Source organism: Setaria italica, chromosome VIII (assembly GCF_000263155.2).
Source record: "Setaria italica strain Yugu1 chromosome VIII, Setaria_italica_v2.0, whole genome shotgun sequence".
NCBI classification, from domain to species: Eukaryota; Viridiplantae; Streptophyta; class Magnoliopsida; order Poales; family Poaceae; genus Setaria; species Setaria italica.
Genome location: NC_028457.1, coordinates 28,101,195 through 28,124,336, shown reverse-complemented (window position 1 = coordinate 28,124,336; position 23,142 = coordinate 28,101,195). Strand labels below are relative to the sequence as shown.

The 23,142-nt window shown below is 44.1% G+C and overlaps 1 protein-coding gene across 1 annotated transcript; it reads right to left on the bottom strand.

The window, feature by feature from the left end:
• Nucleotides 1-170: 170 nt before the first annotated feature.
• LOC101777248 (ABC transporter E family member 2) lies at nt 171-6,007 on the bottom strand. Its single transcript, XM_004979375.4, has 12 exons — nt 5,753-6,007; nt 5,212-5,297; nt 5,026-5,123; nt 4,781-4,898; nt 4,558-4,647; nt 3,804-4,108; nt 3,524-3,719; nt 3,267-3,449; nt 2,708-2,977; nt 1,460-1,705; nt 650-782; nt 171-566 (listed from the first exon to the last, which is right to left on the bottom strand). Exons 1-11 carry the CDS (start codon nt 5,853-5,855, stop codon nt 663-665), a joined length of 1,815 nt encoding a protein of 604 aa, XP_004979432.1. The 5' UTR covers nt 5,856-6,007; the 3' UTR covers nt 171-566; nt 650-662.
• Nucleotides 6,008-23,142: the final 17,135 nt, after the last annotated feature.

The following is a 23,142-nucleotide window of genomic DNA, read 5'->3' as shown; positions in this document are numbered from 1 at the left end:
ACAGTGGCAGCGCAACGAAGGCAGCGAGAATGTTGGCACGAGTCGCTGCTTGTGGGCCAGGCCGGCTAGTTGCATCGCGCCGGAATGAATGCCTAATTTTTTCTTGCATGTAAAATGTTTCTCGAAAAAAGAGGTAAAGGGATCAACCCGTTGGCAATCAGATTTTCATGGGCTCATCGAAGACGGATAAGATTTTCTTTCACATTGTTGCTCGAAAACTTTAGTGTCATCTCTAAAATCAAGGATGGAAGTTACTCGACGGCAAATGGACTCGAAGGTACAGAGTAACAAATAAACAGAAACTAGCCATAATTCTCCACTGGAGAAGCCCGACTTTAACACCGATCTCATCTTCCTTTGTCATAATAGATAGATCGAGCCAACAAAAAACTCGGTATCAAACTATCAACACAGCATGCTCTGCTTTATAAGTTAATCGGTGCGCTTTACTCCTTGCAGCCAATTATTCAACAAGTCTCATGCCGTGATGTGGTGGCAGCTTCAACCTAGCCTAAGCTTTTCCACGGCCTGGAAAGATCATGAGCGGAAAGCTCTCCGAGAAGATCCTGAACTCAGGAATGTGGGAAAGTCAGTAGATGAACATATGGGTAATTGTAGACACCAAAGAATGGACAAAATAGGGTGCAACCTGTACGTGCTGATTAGTCATCGAGGTAGTAGTAGGATCCAGCCGACTTCTGCTCCCTGTCCTTCGTGGAGTCCAGCTTGTTTATACGGGGCCTGTAGTTGGTCGGGTCTCTTCTAAAGGTAATGTCAAGATGCTACCAAAAGAAAGGCAAAAGAGAGTCAGTGCAAGAAAATGCAGTCAATAATGAAGAGGTAATATATCTACACAACAAACGATTTTTGGGTGCTGTTTCGTTTGCTCCTAAATTTACCAAAGTACATTTTGGTTACCAATTAGGTAGCCGTGAATTATGCCAACTTTGGCCAAAAAAAATTATTTAAGGTTGCCAAATAGGAAGGCCATTAAATACCAAACCAAATTTTGGCACAACCAAATGGTGGGTAAAGTTGTCAAAATAACCAAAATGTGGCTTGGCGAGCTTGGACACATTTGGGATCCAAACCAAACACCCATGTGCAAATCTAGAATTACTGGATCCTACTGAAAACTAATGTTAAGTCATGAAGGTGGTAGCGAGCCTGGTCTGTTTAAACGAAGCCTATAGTTGGCTGGGTCTCTTTTAAAAGTAACACCAATATGCTGACAAAAATTGAAAAGAAAGAAAATTAGAACAGTAGGTTCAAACAACAAGCAACCAAGGGTACCTACTATCTAGACTCTACACCAGAACAAGTTTTAAGTGCAAATCTCTGATTACTTTACTACTGAAAATTACTCTATGAGGACCACATACGATTGCACCAGCAAAGAAAGTTGAGCAAGTAGCCCTATGTTTCAATAACAGGACATATTTAGTTGTTCTTCACTTACCGATAAGAACTTATTCATTCCAGATACCAAAGACTGTGGTGCATTGGCGATACAGTCAATAGAAGGTCTCCCCTCATAAACAATGACCTTGTCAGCCAAGTAGGTTGCCATGATGAAATCGTGCTCAACAATAAATGCAGTTTTCTTCGCATGAAGAATGAATCTTTTGATAACCTTTGAGGCAACAATACGCTGCTCTGAATCAAGATACGCACTTGGCTCATCAATCAAATAGATATCTGCAGGCTGAACATATACAGCAGTGTAAGTATCAAGAAGCCAACAGTCAATAACGTACAACAATGGTATATTAGATGCTTAGAGCAATTAAATATCAGAGACATGGCAGCATGCATCATCATTAATAGGATTAGACAATATTATTAATCACAAGGTGGCAAAAGCGAAAAGATGACAAAAGCACCCCCAGGTTGCTACATACGAACAACTTGTCCCCAAACTTAAGCTTGCAGCATCACCCTAAACCCTAAGAAACCTAAAAAACCCTTGAGTGTGCTCCTCCGACCCATTGCATTCCACTGTTCCCCATACCAACCAACATGGACAAGGAACAGCATGCATGCTCAAGTCTATATATATTCAAGTAAAATGAGTGCAGGTATACGATCATAAAAACTTAAAAACATACCATCTATTGAACTTGACCACTCAAAACAATATATGATTGGGCTTTGTAGAAATTCAAACATGAATAAGAAACACTGTTCAGCAAAATCATGTTGTAAATGTCACTCAGGCAAATAGTTACCATATGTGACCAACTTCTGTACCTCACACAAAATCCAAAATACCTCTTGATCATACATATAAAGCCATTTTTAGGAATTGTGTCAGTTAAACAACTTGAGCTTTGATGATCAATAGATTGAAATCAAAATACTAACGCTACTAGAGCCATCATTATCTAAAATTGCATATTTTCATAGAAATCGCTAGTCAAATGATTAACTTGCAGAGAGCGTCACTGTCCTAAACAGCTTATATTTCCGATATAAGGGAGTATTAGCATAACATAGACGCGGCAGACCTGGAAGGTCCAAATAAATAAGAGAGCAGAAACAGACATGGGCAATTACATAATTGAAATGTGAAGATAGTATCCTACATGCAAACTTTTGAAACTATTAAAACATTTAACATTTATTATCTCCAGAACATTCTATGACCAATCGAGAAACAATAAGCAAATAAAGCAACACTTCATATTAAAAGAAACAATAATATTACCTTTCCAAGGCAGAGGCATATAGCAACTCTTTGGAGCTCTCCACCTGACAAATTAATAACCTCCTGGTCCATGAGTTGCTCAATTTGTAGTGGTTTCATGACATCAGACACAAACTGAGGGTGCATATAAGAATCGCGTATTTTCTGATGAAGCAAATGCCTCACGGTATTCTGGAATTTCGGGCTAATCTTTTGGGGCTTGTACGACACATTGAATTCAGGAATTTCAATGTCAGTTCCTTCCACTGTGTCGGGCTTCAACAACCCAGCCTGTCCAGACATAACAACAGGCTTCAATAAGATGAAAAATGATGCATACACTTGGTGTTGAACACTATGCATTTCTTTTCTATTTTCAGAGAAATGAAGGACAAACAAATCCCATCAACTATTAGAAGAAATCTATGCACAATTAACATCAAAGGATGATGAGCGAAGTCTTAATCTCTCACACTGTCAAACTGAACAAGATTTTGGATAACACAGTATTTACGAGAGACTCACAATGACTTTCATTAAAAAAAGTGCCAGGGAAGTAGGCCAAGAGGGGTGGAATTACCAGCATTCTGATGAATGTAGTTTTCCCTGTACCATTTTCACCAAGCATCACAACAATCTGGGAATCAGTAAATTCACCCTCAACAACAGTTAGCTTGAAATTTCCCTGTGTTTTGCTCATGGTAGGGTACTTGTATCGTTGATATGTCTCAATCTCCTCAGCACTTTCTTGAGTCTCTGCAATCTAAATGTACAACCCTAATGTAAAGTCAAAGCTACATAACAAGATAAGGATCTCATGTAGCATGTGCACGTTACCTTAAATGTAAGAGACTCATCTCGGAACCGAAGATTCTCTGTTGGAACAAATCCAGCCAAGAAAATATTGATGCCTTCTCGAACCGAGAATGGCAAGGTAACCACACCATAAGCACCTGGCTTTCCATATAAGCAGCAAATGAAGTCGGACAAGTAATCCAAGACACTCAAGTCGTGTTCAACAACGATGACATAGCTGACACATAGGGAGATAGCTCTCAATAACAAATTCCTAGCAAAATTTATTCAATAAATAATCATGATAGCAAGTATGTATTACCTGTTGGGCCTAAGCAAAGATCTAATGACTTGTGCAGCTTTAAGCCTCTGCTTAACATCAAGGTAACTTGATGGCTCATCAAACATGTAAATTTCCGCATTTTGTACAGCAACAACTGCTATTGCAAATCTCTGGAGCTCACCACCAGACAGATCCCCTACATTTCGGTCAATAACTTGGTTTAATTCAAGGTCAACACACAGCTCAGCTTTCATATCCCTCTCATCCTTCTGTTCAAGTACTTGTCCTACATTTCCTTGAACAGCTTTTGGAATGTGGTCGACATACTGAGGTTTGATGATTGCCTATGGAAACAAGAAGAGAATTCAAGGTGTCAGATCAAAACAATTCAACGGTTGGGAAAAGTTAAAAACAGCAGCTTTCTTTCTCATATGTCATGTTATCTGTTCATTGCATGTTGCTATGCACAAAGGTATAGCGATAACTAAGAATAAAAAATGTAGACTATACAAAGATATAAGGCTAAGTAAAATGTGGGATAAAAACCATGGTTAGTCTTTTTAATTCTGCAATCTTTCATTGCTTCACAACTTTAGATGTAGTACGAACATTGTTAAAATATTGGCATAACTCAATATACTACAGGACAGAAAAATGTACATCATTTAGTATATTCTAGTAGCCATAACCAGTGTGTATAGTGATAGTAAACAGGAAATCATGCTCTAACTGTTATAGGCTAACATACTAATATAATTTACATGAAGTAGAAGCAGAAGTGTCAAAACAGCACCTTCAGGTTATCTTCCAATATGCGTGTGAAGTAGTTCTGAAGTTCAGACCCACGGAAGTATGTAAGGATTTCCTGCCAATCAGGTGGGTTCTGCACAGTTGCACAGGTAAAATGAATTATTTTGTGAGGTCCATATAAGAGGAAAAAGACTTTATCAAAGAAAATTAATATGAAAGCAGCAAACAGGAAAAGAAAATTGGTGAGAGTAGGCATTGAAATATACTTTGAAGCGTCCCAAATTAGGTTTCAGCTTGCCAGCCAAAACTTTAAGCGCAGTCGACTTTCCAATTCCATTTGTTCCAACAAGGCCCAAAACTTGACCAGGCCTCGGGACAGGCAACCTGCAGGTGGCTAAATCAGTTGCAATCCGAAAGGGGCAAGCAAGCTTCAAGCCAGATTAGACAACATACAAATAACAAACAATGAAAAATTATAGACACACCCAGCATGACCATCAAACAATCATACCTGTGCAACTTGAAGGTATTGGGCCCATATCGGTGAGTGGTATCCTTTTCCAAATCCTTTGGAAGGTTGATGATTTCAATGGCATCAAATGGGCATTTCTGCAACGGAGATTACCGAAGTGAGAAGCACGGATTTCCACCACATAGACACGTCATTGACAATTAGCTGTGCGCATTAGCAGCCCACCTTAACGCAAATACCACAACCAATGCACAGCTCTTCAGAAATGAAAGCAAGTTTCGACGCCGAAGTCACCTCAATGCAAAGCTTCCCTGCACATCAAAACAGTATATCATCACAACCACAGTCCATGACAGGCCAGGAAACTAGCTAGCATACAGAAACAACATAGGAAGAGAACAATACTAGATTGTATCCATTCCCTAAAAATGGATGTTCTTGTATTTGGGCACTGGATCTTCACATATTACAGTATGAAACAACTACACATCTAGCATCATGTACGAGAATTCATTTAATTCATCACTAAACAAGGGTTCCTAACAAATTTCTACGGCTCAAAATCCGACGTCTCAGCACGCAAGCGGCTCCGATTCCCGGATCTTGCAAGCAACAACGACGAATCAACCAGCGCCCGTTCTAGCATCGAATTCGAATTCGCGACGCACGAACGGATTCCCCGGCGGGAAAGGCGAGGCACTGGGATCTAAACCTAGACTCCAAATCGCCGAAGATATGGCGGGGGAAGGGGGAGGGGGATTTTTACCGGTCTTGACGACGGGGCAGCTCTTCTTGCACTCCTGACGGCACTTCTTGGGCTTGCACTTGTCCTCGCTGACGATCGCGATACGGGTCAGCCGCTCCGCCATCTCTTTCTTCTTCCGCCGCCGCCGGGAGGAGGGCTCCGAGGAGGAAGAGGGGTGATGATGGAGCCGAAAGCGAGCGGCGGCGGTGGGAGAGAGGGAGGGGGTATCCCTTTGGGAGTGTGGCGGACACGTGCGCGCGGCGGAGGGGCAGACCAAACCCTAGGCTCGGGTGCCGTCTGGTTCTTATGCCCGGCCCGGCCTCCTGGTGAGACCGGACCCGGTTTCGTGTACTCGACCGCTACTCTTGTCCTACGGAACTCTCTCTTCTTTATTTTCTTTTTTCTCGGTATAATGTATTAGAATTCGACTTTTGAGAAAAGTTTTACCTTTCTGTATGGTACTCTTTGGTAGTATTACTTCCTCCATTCTAAATTATAGGTCGTTTTGGTATTTCTACGTAGATTTTGTTACGCACCTTAATATACTCCTATGTCTAGATATACAGTAAAAGTTATGAATCTAGAAATGTCACAACGACTTACAATTTGAAACAGAGGGAGTATCAAACAGTACCATATAGGGTACTTCAGAATTTGACTCCGGAGAAAAGTTAATTGGGATTGAAAACCTTTTTCTAACATATAGGCCATGTTGTTCTTCTAATTTTACTCTCATTTTTAAAGGGATGTTGCCATCTACGTGTTCCGGTAATAAATGCAACGTTCTTCTCTTGCCTCTCAGTCATCTACGCCACCATCCAGTTCATCTTCCTTATCTCTCCAAGCACTGACAATCTTGATTTGCTCGTCTCCTCAACAATTTCCAAAAGATTTTAGCCACCAATCTAATATGGACAATATGCTAGGATGGGCTTTGATAGCTTTAAATTGATTCCGGTCATACAAAAAATCAGTCCACGGATGTATGGCGCCCTAGGTTGGTACTGTTGTTTTATGTTGTTGTGCTGAGTTGATAATTGATGCTTTGTGTCTACTGAAAATGTCTGAGACCTAATTAAACTGTACATGATCATTCTTTATTTTTAAGTGATCTTTAAGTATTCGCATTATGAATTTAACAACCTTTCACGCATCCAACTTTGTGTTCTCTTTGCTACATGCAGTAGCCTTTGATTACAAGTTCCCCTCATACTCTCTTTAATTAAATCATAAACTTTAATGGAGTACTACTAGCAAGCTTGACACCTATAGGTCTGCCCTTTCTCACAATGATCGACAATCCATTACACTTACCAACAGACTTTAATTTTGACCTAAACATGACAATTCGGCCTCTTGGCATATTCTATTATTATTTTCAAATACGGTAGGCGCAAGTGGAATTATTTGAGCCACTCCAATCCACTTATATAATATAGATTAAAATACACCGGAGGTGCGTAAACTTGTATCAATGTGTCAACTTAGGTACACAAACTCCAAAAGTGCATTTCTACGTTCATAAACTTTCAATGTTGTGTCACCTGGATCCATGTTGCTTCACGTAACATCTATTGCTGGCATGGCATGCTGACCAGATATGTTCTCTATCAACTCTCTCTCTAGCATGGATCGGATGAACCAGATTAGTCTCAGGCATTTCGTCGAGCACGTCATGAGCAGCGCGAGCTCCTTTCGCCGTCAGCCACGAGCTCCATAGCGCCAGATCAATCCGTGGTCTACCGTAGGTCGCGAGCTCTGTTGTCGTGCTGCCTTTGCTGCCGGACGCCACCGTGCCACCCTATCGCCACCGCCGTCGAGCACATGCGCGCACTGCGCTCGCCCACGCGCCATCGCCGCCATAGCCCACAGCGGCAACACTCACACCCGAGGCTCAGGAACCACAGCGGTGTCGAGGGGATGGCGGTACGGTTCAGGCTCGCTGATGCCGTTACTCCAGGCGCAGGCAGCCGAGCGTGGCCACAGGCGGGTAGTGACAACTCGCCGCGAAGCAGTCGTGCGGAATATCCTAGCTAGTTTGTTACCCACCTGTGTTGATCAGTAGCCAGATGGCCGATCCATCACTACTAGAAAAATCGGTAACCCCCCTCTAGTACTAGTTGTGCAACCGGTACTAGCAATCCGGTATTAGAGGGGGTCCTCTAGTACCGGTTGAGATAACCGGTACTAGAGGGTGTTAAAAAATAAAAGAAAAAAGAAAATCCCCCCGCTGGCCCCCGCCGCCACCGGCCCCATCCTCCCTCCACCCGTTGTTGGCCCCCTCCTCCTCCTCCCCCTCCTCTGCTTCCTCCGCCCGTCGCCGGCCCCCTCCTCGTCCCCCTCCTCCGCTCGTCCACCCGCTGCCGACCCCCTCCACCACCTCCTCCTCCTCCACCACCACCACCTCCTCCACATTCGTAGCCGCCTCACATCCACATCCGCCCCTCCCATCCGCCTCTGCCATCGCGACTCTGCCCTGCCGCGCCCGCCATCACTTAATAACACAGCAGCGAGCGCCACGAAGGACGAACATCGCCGAGTCTAACCCTACAGCAGTTCCTCGCCTCAAGCACTAGGTGAGGGGTTATCACAAGGAGAAGAGAAGGGAGGTCAGGGAGGGAGGGAGGGGGTTGGTGGAGAGGGAAAGGGAGCAGATGAAGAGGAGAGGAGAGAGTGGATGGAGAGGATGGAGGCGGAGCGGAGGGAGCTGAGGAGATAAGGAGCTGAGGGCCCGAGGCAAGCGACGCGTGGACGGGGAAAAAATCTAAGTGTTAGCGGGGGAACCCTCTAGTACGGGGTGGGGGTTTCAACCGGTACTAGAGGTTAGTACCGGTTGGAACCCCCATCCGGTACTAGAGGGCCTCCCGGGGATCACAAACTTAGATACGGTACTAATGCTAATATTAGTATCAGGTCCAAACCTAATCGGTATAAAGGCTCGGGACAAGAGGTCATATTTCTAGTAGTGCATGCAGCAGGACGAGCATGCTGGCGAGCATTGCACTGAGGAATGTTGCATTAGCACGCCATACGCTACATGCAGAACTCATCCGTCTAACTCTAAACACACCAGTGTCGTCGATGATGGCATGATGACCATCTCCCTGACGGACCGCGTTCCGAGCATAGATGGCGATGGTGCTGCCATTGTACTTGCCGGCCTAGAACACGAAGTTCATGTTCATCATTAGGGACACCGCCTCGTCCTTGCTGGCGCCATTGTAGGTGCCCTCTGTGCGGTCGAGGGCTGAAAGGACTTGAAGTCAGGCCCTGAGTGAGCGGGTCATCGATGACCAACGCGACGCTGAAGCCCGTCTTTGAAGTGTTGGTCACCACCATGTGTGCCATCGGCATGCCGTCGGTTCAGCCAAGGTGCGGCAGCTAGGATTGGCAGGAGGAACACGACGACGACGGTGACCATGGCACCCGGGCAAGCGCTCAGCACCTGGGTGCTCAACAACAATGGAGTGGTGGCATGAGGGCGCAATAGTAGCAGCAGCACGATGATAGATCTCGCGACGCTCACGAGTGCTCGACTAAATGTCCGAGACATGGATAAGGGAGCAGATGTCTAGTCAGCGTGCCATGTCATCACTAGATGCCCACATGGAGGGGCATGGACCTAAATGACACAACTTGAAAAGTTTATGGACCCAGAAATGCACTTTCAAAGTTTGTGTACCTAAATGACACATCATTACAAGTTAATGGACCTCTGGTGTATTTTACTCTATAATATACTAGTTGCTAACCGCTAAAAGTTCTACTTAATTGATTTTTGAGGCAATAATAAATTAACCAACACTATCCATCTCGTACACTGAACCTCGTGCCCACAGTTAAATATTATTTGTTCCCTCTGTCCCGTAAAGAGTGTCCTTTTAGTTTTGTCCAAAGTCAAATCATCTTATATTTGACCAAATTTATATAAAAATCTATCAATACTTTTGATGTCTAACAAGTTTCATTAGATTCGTAATATGAAATATATTTTTATAGCATACCTATTAGTGTTATAAATATTGATACTCTCTTCATTGTAAATTTGGTCAAACTTCAGATAGTTTGATTTAGGACAAACTTAAATGGACACTCTCTGTGGGACAGAGGAAGTAGGTCAGATATATAGAAAATCCATCAATACGTTAAAATAATAGTTCCTTGAAATAATAAAATAATAAATAGCCAGGATATAGGTTTTGAGGACTCAAGCCCCTCTATGTGCTGGAGCACCAAGGAGAGGAAGATGAGATAAGAGGAGAGAGAAAAAAAGAATGAGATGGAGATGAAAAGGTGGATATGAACCCCTCCTACTTAGCCGTGTCCCTGGCACGCGGGGAAACGGCACCTCAGGATCATGTGTGATGATAGGATTATGTTCTTCTCCCTCCCCACAAGATTATCCTTTAGTTGAAATAAATGTTTATATTATATAAGTCAATATTTTGTACAAAGTGATGGTGCGTTACTTGTCTCCATGTATATTCGATGTAAAATTTTGGACCGAGCAAATTGAGAAAAATTATATGTAATATTCTTGTGATGCTTCATATTTCTAATTTTTAGCTGAGCAAGTAGTTGTTGCATGCCTCGTTCCTTCACCTCCTGCTCACTCCTCCACATAAAAAAGAAATCCATAATAGTACGTAAATAATTACTTGACCTTAGAGTGCCATAATTTTAACATAAGAAAGGTTACCCATATGTAGGTGATATATAAGAAGAATGATGATTTACTTGACCTTAGAACCATCAAATTTTTGGATGGTAAGTGTCGGTGTTTAGACCCGGCAACCTACCGAGGGGGTACCCGAGGAACTCAAAGGTGAACTCGAACACATGATTTAGACAGGTTCGGGACGCTTAGATCGTGTAATACCCTACGTCATGTGTGTTGATTCTGTTGTATTGGATTGAATTTGTTTGGAGCGGGTCCTTGCCTCGCCTTGTATTGCCGGAGGCAGGGTTACAATTCGGTTGTTTACAAGAATACTAGTCGGATTCGACTAGTGAGTCCTACTCTAATTGCTACAAGTAGTTTCTAATCCTCAACTAGTTCTTGTTCTCCATGTAGACCACGCCGTCTTGCATCGTAGTCTCCATGTCTGACACGTTTTGGTGTACAGCCCAGTATCTAGAACTGTCCAAACCTTCTGGTGGGCCCATAGATATATGTACGACATGCCCCTAAGTATTTTTTAGTCAAATGCAGCAGTCCCGGGTACCTTTGTTGGCTTCTCCGACTAGTTTTTGGTGCTCTTCGAGTACTCCATCAGTTTGAGTCTTCAAATGTACTCGAGTACTATCATGCGGCTAGAATGTGCTCAAGCCTCATTTAATTTGATATTGAATCTTCAATCTTAATTTTATATGGAAGTGCGATGAAAATCACACTCCATATGGAGTAGCCCCCGAGCCTTAGATTGAATTGAAGAATCAGGCCCGAAGGGATCCTTTGGACAGTACTTGTTGAGGTCTGTGTAGTCGACACACATCCTCCACTCGTTGCTGTTCTTCTTTCACACCAAGACAGGGTTGGCCAGCCACTCTGGATGATAGACTTCCTTTATGAATCCTGCTACGAGTAATTTGGCAACTCCTTTTTGATTGCTTGTCTTCTGTCTTGGGTGAATCGACGTAGTCGTTGTCGTTTTGGTGTAGCTTTGAGATCCACATTTAGTGAGTGCTATATCAGCTCCCTGGGCACCCCCGGCATATCTGATGGCTTCCCATGCAAAGATGTCTCAGTTGGCCCGGAGGAAGATGCCGAGCATGGCTTCCTATTTGGGATCTAGCTCTAAGCCAATCAGGGCTATTTTGGAGCTATCGCCAGTCTCAAGGTCAATGGCTTTGATATTGACTTCGCTTGTTGGCTTGACCTTAGTTGCCCCCGATTTCTTCTATGGAATTTCGAGTTATGACGGGGACAGTTTCTTGGAAGCGGCGAAGACTTGCATCAACGAATTTTGCAATTGAGTAGTCACTGCCAGCTCCACGGTTTCTGTGTCGCAGTCGTATGACCTCTTCAAGTCTCCGTGCAGGGAGAGTACTCCCTTGGGTCCCGACATTTTGAGTACTAGGTACATGTAATGCAGAAAGGTCATGAATTTGGCCAAGGTGGGTCTTTCGAGGATAGCGTGATACAAAATTTCAAAATCAGCTACCTCGAACCAGATGTACTCTGTTCGATAGTGTTCTTTGGTCCCAAAGGTAATTGGCAAAACTACCTGATCAAGGGGTATAGCTGCGTTGCCTAGGACAGACCTGTAGAAAGGAGAGTTCATCTAGATGAGCATTTCCATAACATCGAAACCCATCTTCCTCAAAGTCTTGGTGAAGAGTACGTTGAGACCACTGCCGCCGTCGATGAGTACTTTGGTGAGTTGAGAACCTACGACTACTGGGTCCAGAATGAGAGGGTAGCATCCTGGATCAGAGAAACTAGTCCACTGATCCTTCCTGGAGAAGGTGATTGGCACCGGTAGCTCCCATAGTTTTTCTTTATCTTCTAAATTTTTCTTGAGTTTGCTAAACATGTCCTCCACATAGAAAACCAAATGCACATCATTGGCAAGGACGAATGGTTCATCATTGTATCCAGTCTTGGTCAGGTCCACTATTGTCATTCCATACTGATCTTTTATTACGCCACCTCCAGTTAGCTTCACCCATTGGCAACGAAACAGAGGGATGTTCAGCGGTCCGTATTCGAGTTCCCAGATCTCCTCTATGAAACCATAATACGAGTCCTTGCTCTTGTTGCTGTCTATGGCATCTATACGGACACCACTATTTTGGTTGGTGCTTTTTTGGTCTTAGCCTCTCGAGTAAAATGTATAACCATTTATCTCGTAACCTTGGAATTTCATGATTGTGCTAGAAGGTCCCCTGGCTAACCAAGCGAGTTGTTCATGAATCGCGGAGTTACCCATAAGGTGTTGAGGCAACCAAGAGGGAAAAGTATTCATGCGATGACATATAATCCAGTCATCGGATTTCATCAGGTATTGGAAAATAGAATCTGTTTGTGTTCCTCGATATACGGAGCCACAAAGGATGATTGTTGCAGAATCATGAAGTGTGCTTTATGGAACAAATCACTATCATTACTCAAACTTGATTTCCTTCAAAGGATGTCCGTTCCCTATAGACTCCCATCATAGCATGATGTTGGAATCCCAATCGAATTAATTGAGTCAATAAAATCAACACAAAACTCAATGACCTCCTCTATTCCATAACCCTTGGCGATGCTTCCTTCTGGACGGGCACGATTAAGAACATAGCTTTTTAGACTGACATGAACCTCTTGAAAGGCCACATATTGTGCAGTAATACTAGACCGAGAATAGTAATCTCTTTGACTAGGTGAACCAGGAGGTGCGTCATAATATTGAAGAAGGATGGCGCAAATACCAACTCAAAGCTGACAAGACATTGTACACATCGTTCTGTAGCTTTAGTAGCTTGATTGGATTGATTTCCGTCTGCAAAATTGCATTGAGAAACGCACATAGCTTTACAAGCACCAATCATACATTCTCTGATAGAATACCCCTCAATGCAACCAGAAGCAACTAGGTCATCGATATGTGGCAGTCATGGGCCTTTAGATTTGTGAACTTCTTTTTTTTATATTTATTATTCCTTTCATATTTGAGGAGTACCCAAATGGAACCTTGATACTATTCATGCATTGAAACATGCTATCTTTCTCTTCCTTGCTGAGAGTGTAACTGGTAGGATGTAAGTAGTGTTGTCCTTTATCTCTCTTTTCTGGATGTAGGTTATCTCATTGCTTCATACGTTTCAGGTCCTGTTGTGCTTCCAATGTACCTTTTGAGTTCCCATAACAACCTATGAAGCCTAGCACATTCACGCAAAGATTTTTCGTCAGGTACATCACGTCTATTGCATAACGAACCTCTAGGATTTCCCAACAAGGTAGCTCCCAAAATATAGACTTCTTCCACATAGGTGCACATCCGTTATCGTCGTTCGGAACAAGTTCGCTACCAAGACCCTTTCCAAAGACTACCCTTACATTCTTTATGATCTCAAATACACGCATTCCATTATGGTGTGCAGGTTTTTATGATGGTCTGGCGCCCCTTTGAAATGCATCCCTTTCTTTCTTAATGGGTGATTAGCAAGAAGAAATTGATGATGACCCATATACACGACCTTCCTAAAGTGTTTCAAATATATGTTGTCTGTGTCATCTAAATAGTGGGTATAGGCCTGATATCCCTTGTTTGTTTGTACTGAAAGGTTAGTCGTGCAGACCAATCATTGATGGTTACGAACAATAATGCTCGTAGGTCAAAGCTCTCTTGTTTATTCTCATCCCACACACGTACACCTTCTTCCTTCCAGAGTAGTAAAAGTTCATCAACAAACGGTCTTAGGTACACGTCATTGTCATTGCTGGGTTGTTTTAGGCCTTGGATAAGCAATGGAATCATAATGAACTTTCACTTCATGCACAACCAAGGAGGAAGGTTGGCCAAGTACTATGACCACTACTCAACTCATCGAATGGATTGAATCCATCAGTACTTAAACCAAACCTTATGTTCCTTGTATCACTTTCAAAGTCCGGGAATGCTCTATCAATTGATCTCCACTCGGCTCCATCCGTAGAGTGTCTCAGCATTTCATCTTGCTTACGTTCTTCTTTGTGCCATCGCATCAACTTAGCATTCGCCTTGTTTTTGAACAAATGCTTCAAACGTGGTATTATAGGAAATACCACATCAGCTTCGGGGAACTCTCTTCTTGAGAGGCTGCCCCTCAACATCACCAGGATCATCTCACCTGATCTTATACCGTAGCACTCCGCACACAGGACAAGCATCCAATTTCTCATATTCATCACCACGATAGAGGATAGAGTCATTAGGGCATGCGTGTATCTTCTGAACCATCAATCCCAGAGGACAAACAACCTGTTTAGCTTCATGTGTTGTGGACGGCAATTCATTATTCTCGGAAAGAATGTTCTTTCCAATTTTCAATATCCCCTGAAATGCCTTATTGGACACACCATTTTTTGCCTTCCATTGCAGCATTTCCAGTGTGGTACCCAGTTTTTTATGTCCCTGCTTGTAATCTGGGTACAACAATTTTTTGTGATCATCTATCATGCGCTGCAACTTTTCTAATTCCTTCTCAGTTTTGCAGTCTTTCTGTGCATCCCATAGCACCTGACCAAAATCATCAATAGGGTCGTCTTTTGCAAACTCTTCTTCGTCAGTCTCGCCCATTGTAGTATCTACAAAAGCTTGGCCTGCAGCTCAGTCCGGAATGTTGTTATCATTCTTCTCTTCTTCATCATCTTCCATTATAACCCCTCTTTCGCCATCCTTGGTCCAAACCAAATAGTCAGGCATGAAATCGTATCTAAACAAGTGGTTGTGAACAGTCCCCCAGTAAGAGTAGTCCTTCTTGTCGGATTTATAAGCCCGGCAGTCCACCAGGGGGTTACCCAAGTGGTTGATTTGTAGGTGAGGGTGATTGCAAGACCAAGAACTCGAAGGTGATCGCGAGAACACGAAGGGACACGAGGGTTTAGACAAGTTCGGGCCTCCGAAGAGTAATCCCTATATCCTGTATGCTGGAGGATTGTATTGCTAATTTGAAATCTTGTGTGTGCTCGGGAGGCTCCCTTGGCCGCCTTATATAGGCTGACAACCTTGGGTTATAAGTTGGTTTGGATCAAATCTACTCAGTAGCTACGTGGAAGGTAATCTAAGTCGGACTACAATACGCATTCCACGATATCCGGGTAGATTTGAACTGTCTTGTTGCCTTGACGTGTACTCCAAGTAACTTCATGTCCTCGGCCCGCACGCCCTAGTCGGGCGGGCCCACTTATCAGGTCCGACCAGTATCCTGGTCGGTAGGGACCCATGGGGTACCCATATCCCTCACTTCTTGTTACTGCATTGGAAGCATGGACAACATATGAATCCCTTCTCTAGCTTGTTGGCTTTGGCCACTTCGAGAAAATAATGCAAGCCATCAACAAACTTCTTGGTCCATCTGTCCACGTTATGCATCCATTGTCGGTCCATCTACATCATATTACATGAGGAATGGACATAGGTCTTCGTATTAGATAAAGAACTTGATCAATATTGATAATTTACACCAATCAACCTTCATAAAATAAAAAATAATTCACAAGAAAATTACACCAATCAACATTCAAACATTCACTAGGTTGACAAAAAGAAAATAACAATAAATGAAGGGAGGATGAAGTAGCAAACTTTTACGACACTTTGGATGAGTGAAATCCCCACGCAAATGAGGGGAAAAAATTGGGTAGCATCTCCCTAAGGTTGCTTGCTCGCCTTGGAGAAGGAGCCCGAAGCTCTCGGTCTGGTGAGTGGCTTGGGCTCTAGGAGGAAGAAGGTGAATTCAGAGGCGAGGAGTTTTTATCCCGGTTGGAAACACCAACTAGGACAAAAGCCCCCCCCCCTCCTACCAACCGGGATAAAGTATTTAGTCCCGGTTGGAATTACCAGCCGGGACTAAAGAGAGGGCTTTTGTCCCGGTTGGAATTACCAGTCGGGACTAGGAGGCTTTTGTCCCTATTGGTGTTTCCAACCGGGACAAAAGCTTCCCCCGTTAGTGGTCAGATTTTTTCAGCCCACAACCGGGACTAGGGGGGCTTGAGTCCTTGTTGGTCTTTCCAACCAGGACTAAAGCTCCTCCCGTCGGAGGTTCATTTTTGACCAGGGACTAAAGGCCCTTTAGTTTCGGGTCTAAAGTCAACTAGGAAAAAAAACGTTGGATAGAAGGTGAGTTCTCTACCGAATACATCCACCATGTGAGAACCTGGTGAGCATTCTTTTTCCAGTATCTTAAAAGAAGTTGTTCTGGGATGGGAGAAGTATGGTTGCCTTGCATGCAGAGCCAGATTGGCATTCATGAGGACTAAGACATGCATGGTAGCTCTTCCCGCATGCTCAAGTTTTCACTGAGTGTAAATATAATGGGTCTATGAAGTTAATTAAAACCATTTGGAAATCGTTGTTAGCCCATTTAAACTCTGGTCATTTAAATTCTAAGAAGGGCTGATGGGTTAGCTTGATGAGAGGTACCAAAAATTGGTACCTGGGGGTACCAATATTTTGATGGAAACAGGAGGGGATTGAGATCCCCTATTGGTGGGGGTACCAATATTCAGTACACTACGTGAACAACATACATAGGTGACCATCGTCTCCACCAAGCCCAGTGAAACCAATCAGCAGCCACCCCCTTCCTCCTCATATCGAATGGTTGAAATTTTGTTAAAGTTTAGTTGAAACTTAGTTCAAATTGCAGTGGGTGTGAATGGATGAATTTCTTGTAGATTTAGTTAGTCGTGAGTTGCATGTTTCTTAGTTGAATTTTCAAATTTCAGACAATGGAACTTGGGAAAAAGATTTAGTTGTTGGAAGACAATGGAACAATAATGGACATCTAAGCTTGTGCTATCTCCATACTAGCTGTGTGATTCGGCTTATCTCCGTGCAGTATATGTAAATTTCCACCATGCATGGATTTGAAGGAGGGGTGAATCAATTGTATGTAGCGAGAAAAAATATAAAAAAAATAAGAGGGTCCTCGGAAGCCCGTCCTCGTCTCCCGCATCGCTGCTCTGGCCAAAAACTCTGACTGCAGTTTTGCAAGAATAGGGTGTCTATGTTTGGATACCCTTTCTTATATTTAGGGGCTAAAAGTTGCTTATTTGGAGTTGCTTATTTTTAGTCCTGGTTGCATGAGCTAAAGAGCATTGAATGAGGTGGACATTGTCATGTTTGCTCCTAATGATTGCTTCCCATCCCATTTCTTCCTCCTCATTCAATGAGGGCAAGAGGTGTAAAGTGCACCTTTTAGCCCCCATAAGCAACCCTTGCTTATGGGCTAAACGTATAAAGTTTAGCTCCAATAAGCAAGAATATTTGGTATTTTAGGGGTTAAAAGGGGCTAAAGTTTAGCTGCTTATGCATAAGCAATGCCATCAAACAAGGCCTACGTTACAGAAATTTGAAAATGGATGCAAGTGACTGGGACTAGAGATGCATATATCTTATATTGAAAAGTTTGCAAGCTTCCCTTGAGAATTCTTGGCAATAGGTGGATACGATTAGTTTCTCTAGGCTGTACGGATGACATACTGAATCTGTTAGGTTCTTCAGATTTTCGCGGATCATTGGATCACATTCCGTTAAGTTGAGGTAGCGCAAATGCTTCAGGTATCGGATAGCCAAGTGGCTGGCCCAGCCGGGCCTCCGCTCCCCCACCGGACCACCGCAGGCCACCACGCCACTCCCCCTCCAGACCACTGCCATCCGCCGCAGCTGCACTGCCGACCGAAGCCGCCGCTGGGACTTGCACATCCTCTGCCACGCCGCTTCCCGCTGAACCGCAGTTGGGCCGCGCCCCTACCAGGGCGGAGCTGCCGTGCGTGTCCCCTATCAGACCGTCGGCCACGCGTGTCGCCGAGCTGCTCCCCCGCCTGGGCGCTGCTGACCTCCACGCCGGAGCCCGCCGCGCGCTGACGAGCTGCTGGTGGAGCCGCTCTTGCAGATCCGCCACCGGGGGCGCCGGATCCGGTCCCCTGGACACTGGATCCGCCGGGCCAGGGTCGTCGCCGCCGCCTCCAAGGCTAGCGCCGCCTCGTCTTGACCCGGGCGGGAGGTGCTCGGCCAGGCGAGAGAAGCCCCCACTGCCGCCTTCCCAGCAGGCACCCGGGCTTCCGGTGCCCTGCTCCGGCGGCAGCGAGGTGGAGAGAAGGCTAGGAGGAGGGTGGTGGTGGCGGGCGTCGGGGGTGCCGCCCGAGTCGTCCTAGGTATGAAAACCTGTGTATAAATAGGGAAGCTAGAATTCCAATATTTCAACACAAAGGTTCGTGAATAATTCAATTCCTGCATCTGGGAAACTTGATTTTGCACCATAAGAAAGCGACTACAGCCTACTGAGCAACAATCTTGTGACTGGTCAGGTTGCCCCGATGACCCAATAGGATTGATCTTAGGAGAAGACTTTGAACGACCCTAAAGAAATAAGTGCTGAACTTTATCGGATACAACAACATTACCTTCATCATCAGCTCTACAGAAATAAAGCATGTGACTGGCCAAAGACTTTGCAAGGTCCCAAATCATATCGTGCAACCAGCAACCTAAATCCTCGAGATGGTGAAAGCGTGATTGATATGGAGCCTTAGGTTTCTTTCAAAGAAACTTTTCAGCCAATGACTTTATATATCTTTGACTCATCAAGATTCTAGTCTTTGAAGAGATGATTAGGAGAAATTTCAAGTGACGACAATCTAGTAGCGGATCCAGAAATTTATTGTACAGGTAGGGAGTAAAGTACTCCACGTGTATATAACACATTATACAAAGCTAGCTCACCAAGAACAACACACACACACATATACCATTTCAATAAGTAATAACATTATGGTACTTAATAAAAAAATATAGATTAAATATATAAAAAATAACTTCATCAATAAATAAGATAAAGTATATAAAGTTAGTATGATTAGCCATGTTAAAATCGATCAACATTAGTCTTCACGTAACATTAGTGATATTTGATTAATATAAATAGCCTTATTCGTGTAGTATTTAGTCGAAGAGATAAGTTCCATATGGTTTCACTAGATACTTCATTTCTCACGGATACAACTGGTATTTGATATTCCACTTTTTTTATTTAACACTAGTAGAGAATTGGCCTTTAGTCCCGGTTGGTAGGGTGCATATCTCTCGGATATCCATCCGTGATAAACCAACCGGGACAAAAGGGGGGTCTTTAGTCCCGGTTCTTTTAACCGGGAGTAAAGGCCCCCCTTTAGCCCCGGTTGGTGTCACCAACCGGGACTAAAGGGCCTGCCACGCCAGGCGCGGGACAGACCCTTTAGTCCCGGTTGGTAGAAGCGACCGGCCCGGTTGGATTTCCCAACCGGGACTAAAGGGTAACCCTTTAGTCCCGGCTGGATTCCAACCGGGACTAAATGGCGCCTGCATGGCACTGTGGCGTCTGAATTTTTCATGCATGCATCACGTATACGTAGTACCGCGGCCCTTTTAATTTGTTAACCTTTAGTAGATTTTTTTAGAACGAAATCAACTAGTATTTAAACGAATGGGATTTGTAATTATACAATTACTATATATATACACAATCCTTATACACAATTCATATACACAATTCAACTAGCTTAGTACAAATCGATCATAATTAGCGTGTATTATATATACAAATAAATCAAAGTATCTGTCTACAATCTTCCCGTCGTGGTGTTGCTGATCGGAGTGTCTAATTGTCGTCCATCGTAATAAAATTCTCCTTTTGGATTTACCACCTCGTTCATTATGAATCCAATGAGACCTTCACATATTGCCGCTACTCTTTCTTCCTTCAAGAGTCCTTGTTGAATATTTAACATCTATAATTTGGAAATTTGTGAATGTTACACGAACAAATACATATAAGGAGCTAGAAAATAATTAACTAGTAATAGTTTTATTTTACGTACTTTAAAGTTGTGCGGCGTCATCTTCGGTCCCTTGGGTCCCATAAAACTGTGCATGTGCTCACAGATGTAGTAGCCACATAGATTATTCCCGGGTTCCTGTCTTAAGCACTTCAGTGCGGAAAAAAATAAGTTATGAAATATTCGTGTTATACAATGTAATAAATGTGCAGACTTCATACGTACCGGGAAGTCTGTGTTCCATGTAAGTTTTTCTTTGAATGGACCTTTGTGTGTCCTTATGAATTGTTTCCATGCGCTGCGGATTAGAATAATGAATGATATAGTGTAACAGGGATAAAATTTAGTAAATAAACTTTTGCATAGAGATAAAGTTCCAGAATTATTACAAGCCTAGCATGTCTTGCACTTCTTGGTAGTCCACCGGATCTTTCCTTAACGAATCGAAGACAGTGACGTGGCTTCTTTCAGGCTCAATTATAATAAGGATCCAGTGGAAGCTGCGTGCGTAAAATGTTCATGCATATTAGAGCTAACTAACATGTAGAGATAAGGAAAAAGACATCGAAAGTAGACGGTATACACACACTTACTTGAAGTTGTATGGAAGTAGTATGAAATCCTTGAATGTTTGTTTGTCTAGGAAATTGTATACTTCCGCAAAGGTTTTTTCCGGCGCTAATTCTATCTGTTGTTGGTTAACTACAGATGGATCCATGAAGCCTACATGTAGGTACGCCTCTCGGCGGCATGTCTGAATTAGCATCCTACATGAAATGGAAGATGAAGTTAGTACGGTGACGCACGCCAAAATTTACATGTAGAGATAAACGGACACTTACAGAACCCAAGCGCTGATCAGAGAGACGTCCAGGGCATCATGATGGTACACTTCGTATATATCGTTGAAGTCTAGCCACAGCACTTTCTCCCCTTCACCGTGAAAATCTATTGGTTTTACCTTCATGCCGATCATCTCCCTCGAGTCGGCGGATGCCATCATGTACCATTGATGGAATGCGTACATCTTTGTTGATAGCTTCCGTACCAATGAAGGCTTTACTAGAGGTTTGCCTAGCTTATAAGGCCATCTCGGCTCAGGGGACGGTGCAGTTGGCGTCTCAACTTGCCCTATGCATTCATCAAGTCCCAGACCTGTTTCTTCCATGAACTTCAATACATTTGCTTGTTGATCCAAGGGCATTGCTTTTACCCGTTGAGCATCTTTTTTTGATAAATGGCTGAGGTCGGGGACAGGACCGCTGGAAGATGACTTTCCTTTCCTTTTATCCTTTTCATCAGCCTTTACTAAAGCTCGTTCATAGTTTGACAAGAGTGGTATCCTTTTCTTGGCTCCTTCTTCCATCCTGATAAAAAAGTTTAAATCTCGCCGATTTACTGGCGGTGGCTCCATCTCCCTTGCTTTTTTTTCTTCGGCTTGTTTCTTGAACCACTCACTGGCCTGTCGTTGGATTTCTGCCCACTGTTCCGCATGAGACATTGCCTCCCAGCGTTTCTTACGAGTCACTTCAGGCTCCTTTGTTTTCTTCTTTCTCTGTCTTTGCTTGGGAGGCGGTGCTCGTGACTTCTTTAGTGGTGGTGCAGGTTCCTTCAAGGGGGCCGCTCTTGGTGCCGGCGACGGTGATCGGGGAGGGGTGTTGTTATTGTCGTCGTCGCTCCCAGCACCAGGATGTGGTGGAGATGGAGACCTTGATATAGATGGAAGGAACGGTCCTGGAGCAGGAGATGACGGTCTCGAGGTATGAGGAGAAGGTCGCTGCTGGGGATCTACGGGGAGCGGTCTTGAGCTCTGAGGAGATGGCTTCGTGCCGGGATAATGATGTAGCGTTTTCGCCATAGAATGATCCCATGAAGCGCATTTGCCAATGTCTTTTCCCTGTCGCCTCCCGGGAGGTCGAGCTCTAGACCTTCATACTGCCTATCAACTATTTGCTCTACGCAGACGCTGGCGTAGCCTGGTGGAATTTCCATGCCATGACTGCTCTGCCCCGCCAGGGTTGCTAACGCACTCCCGTACGCTACCTGTACATATAGCAGAAGTAAACAAGTTGAACTCCGATCTCGAGGCCTGGATCAATTGACAAGATTGCATAAATATTATGTATAAGTATACCTTAATAGTGAGGTTGCCGACCGGTGCATGCAGCTCACATGAGGTCCGTTGTGTGATGGCATCCACGGGGAACTGTTGCTCCTCCACGGGTAACCTGGGCGTCTGCGCATCGAGGACCCCTGTAGAAGCACAACTGCTCAAGAGGCGTTGAGAAGGCCTGGCGGTGTTAGGAATCGGCAATGCTCCAGATTGGGCCAACTCCGCAACTGCGTGGGCCACCCGCCGATTGATTTCATCCATCATTCTTTGTTCTTGTGCCTGCACTTTATATTCTAGCATCTGCCGCCAGCTCTCCTCAATCTGTTCCTTTCTTCGCTTCCGGCTTCTGTACGAGGCGCTGTCGCCTCGGAAAGCAAACTTCCACGGAACCACCCCGAACCCTCGGCAACGTCCTGGGTGCTCCGGATTACCGAGGGCCAATGTCAGCTCATCATTTTCTCGGTCCACCTTCAACCTCCCAGCCTTAGAATCTTCAATGTTCTTCATAAGATGTTCGGCCTTCTCACATATTGTGTCATTAAAAATCAACGTCCCATCCTCTTGGCTTAGGGAGCCTCCATGAGCGTAGTACCAATTTTTTGATCGTTCGGGCCATTCAATAGTTGCTGGTACGATTCCCCGTTCGATCAGATCTTGTTCCATCTTCCTCCACTTGGGAATTGCTGAGTCATACCCACCTCACCCCAGATGATGGTGGTAGCCCTTCTGACTAGCATTTGTTGTGTTGGTCGTGATCTTTTTCACACCGTCTTCACTCCTCTTATATTCAAC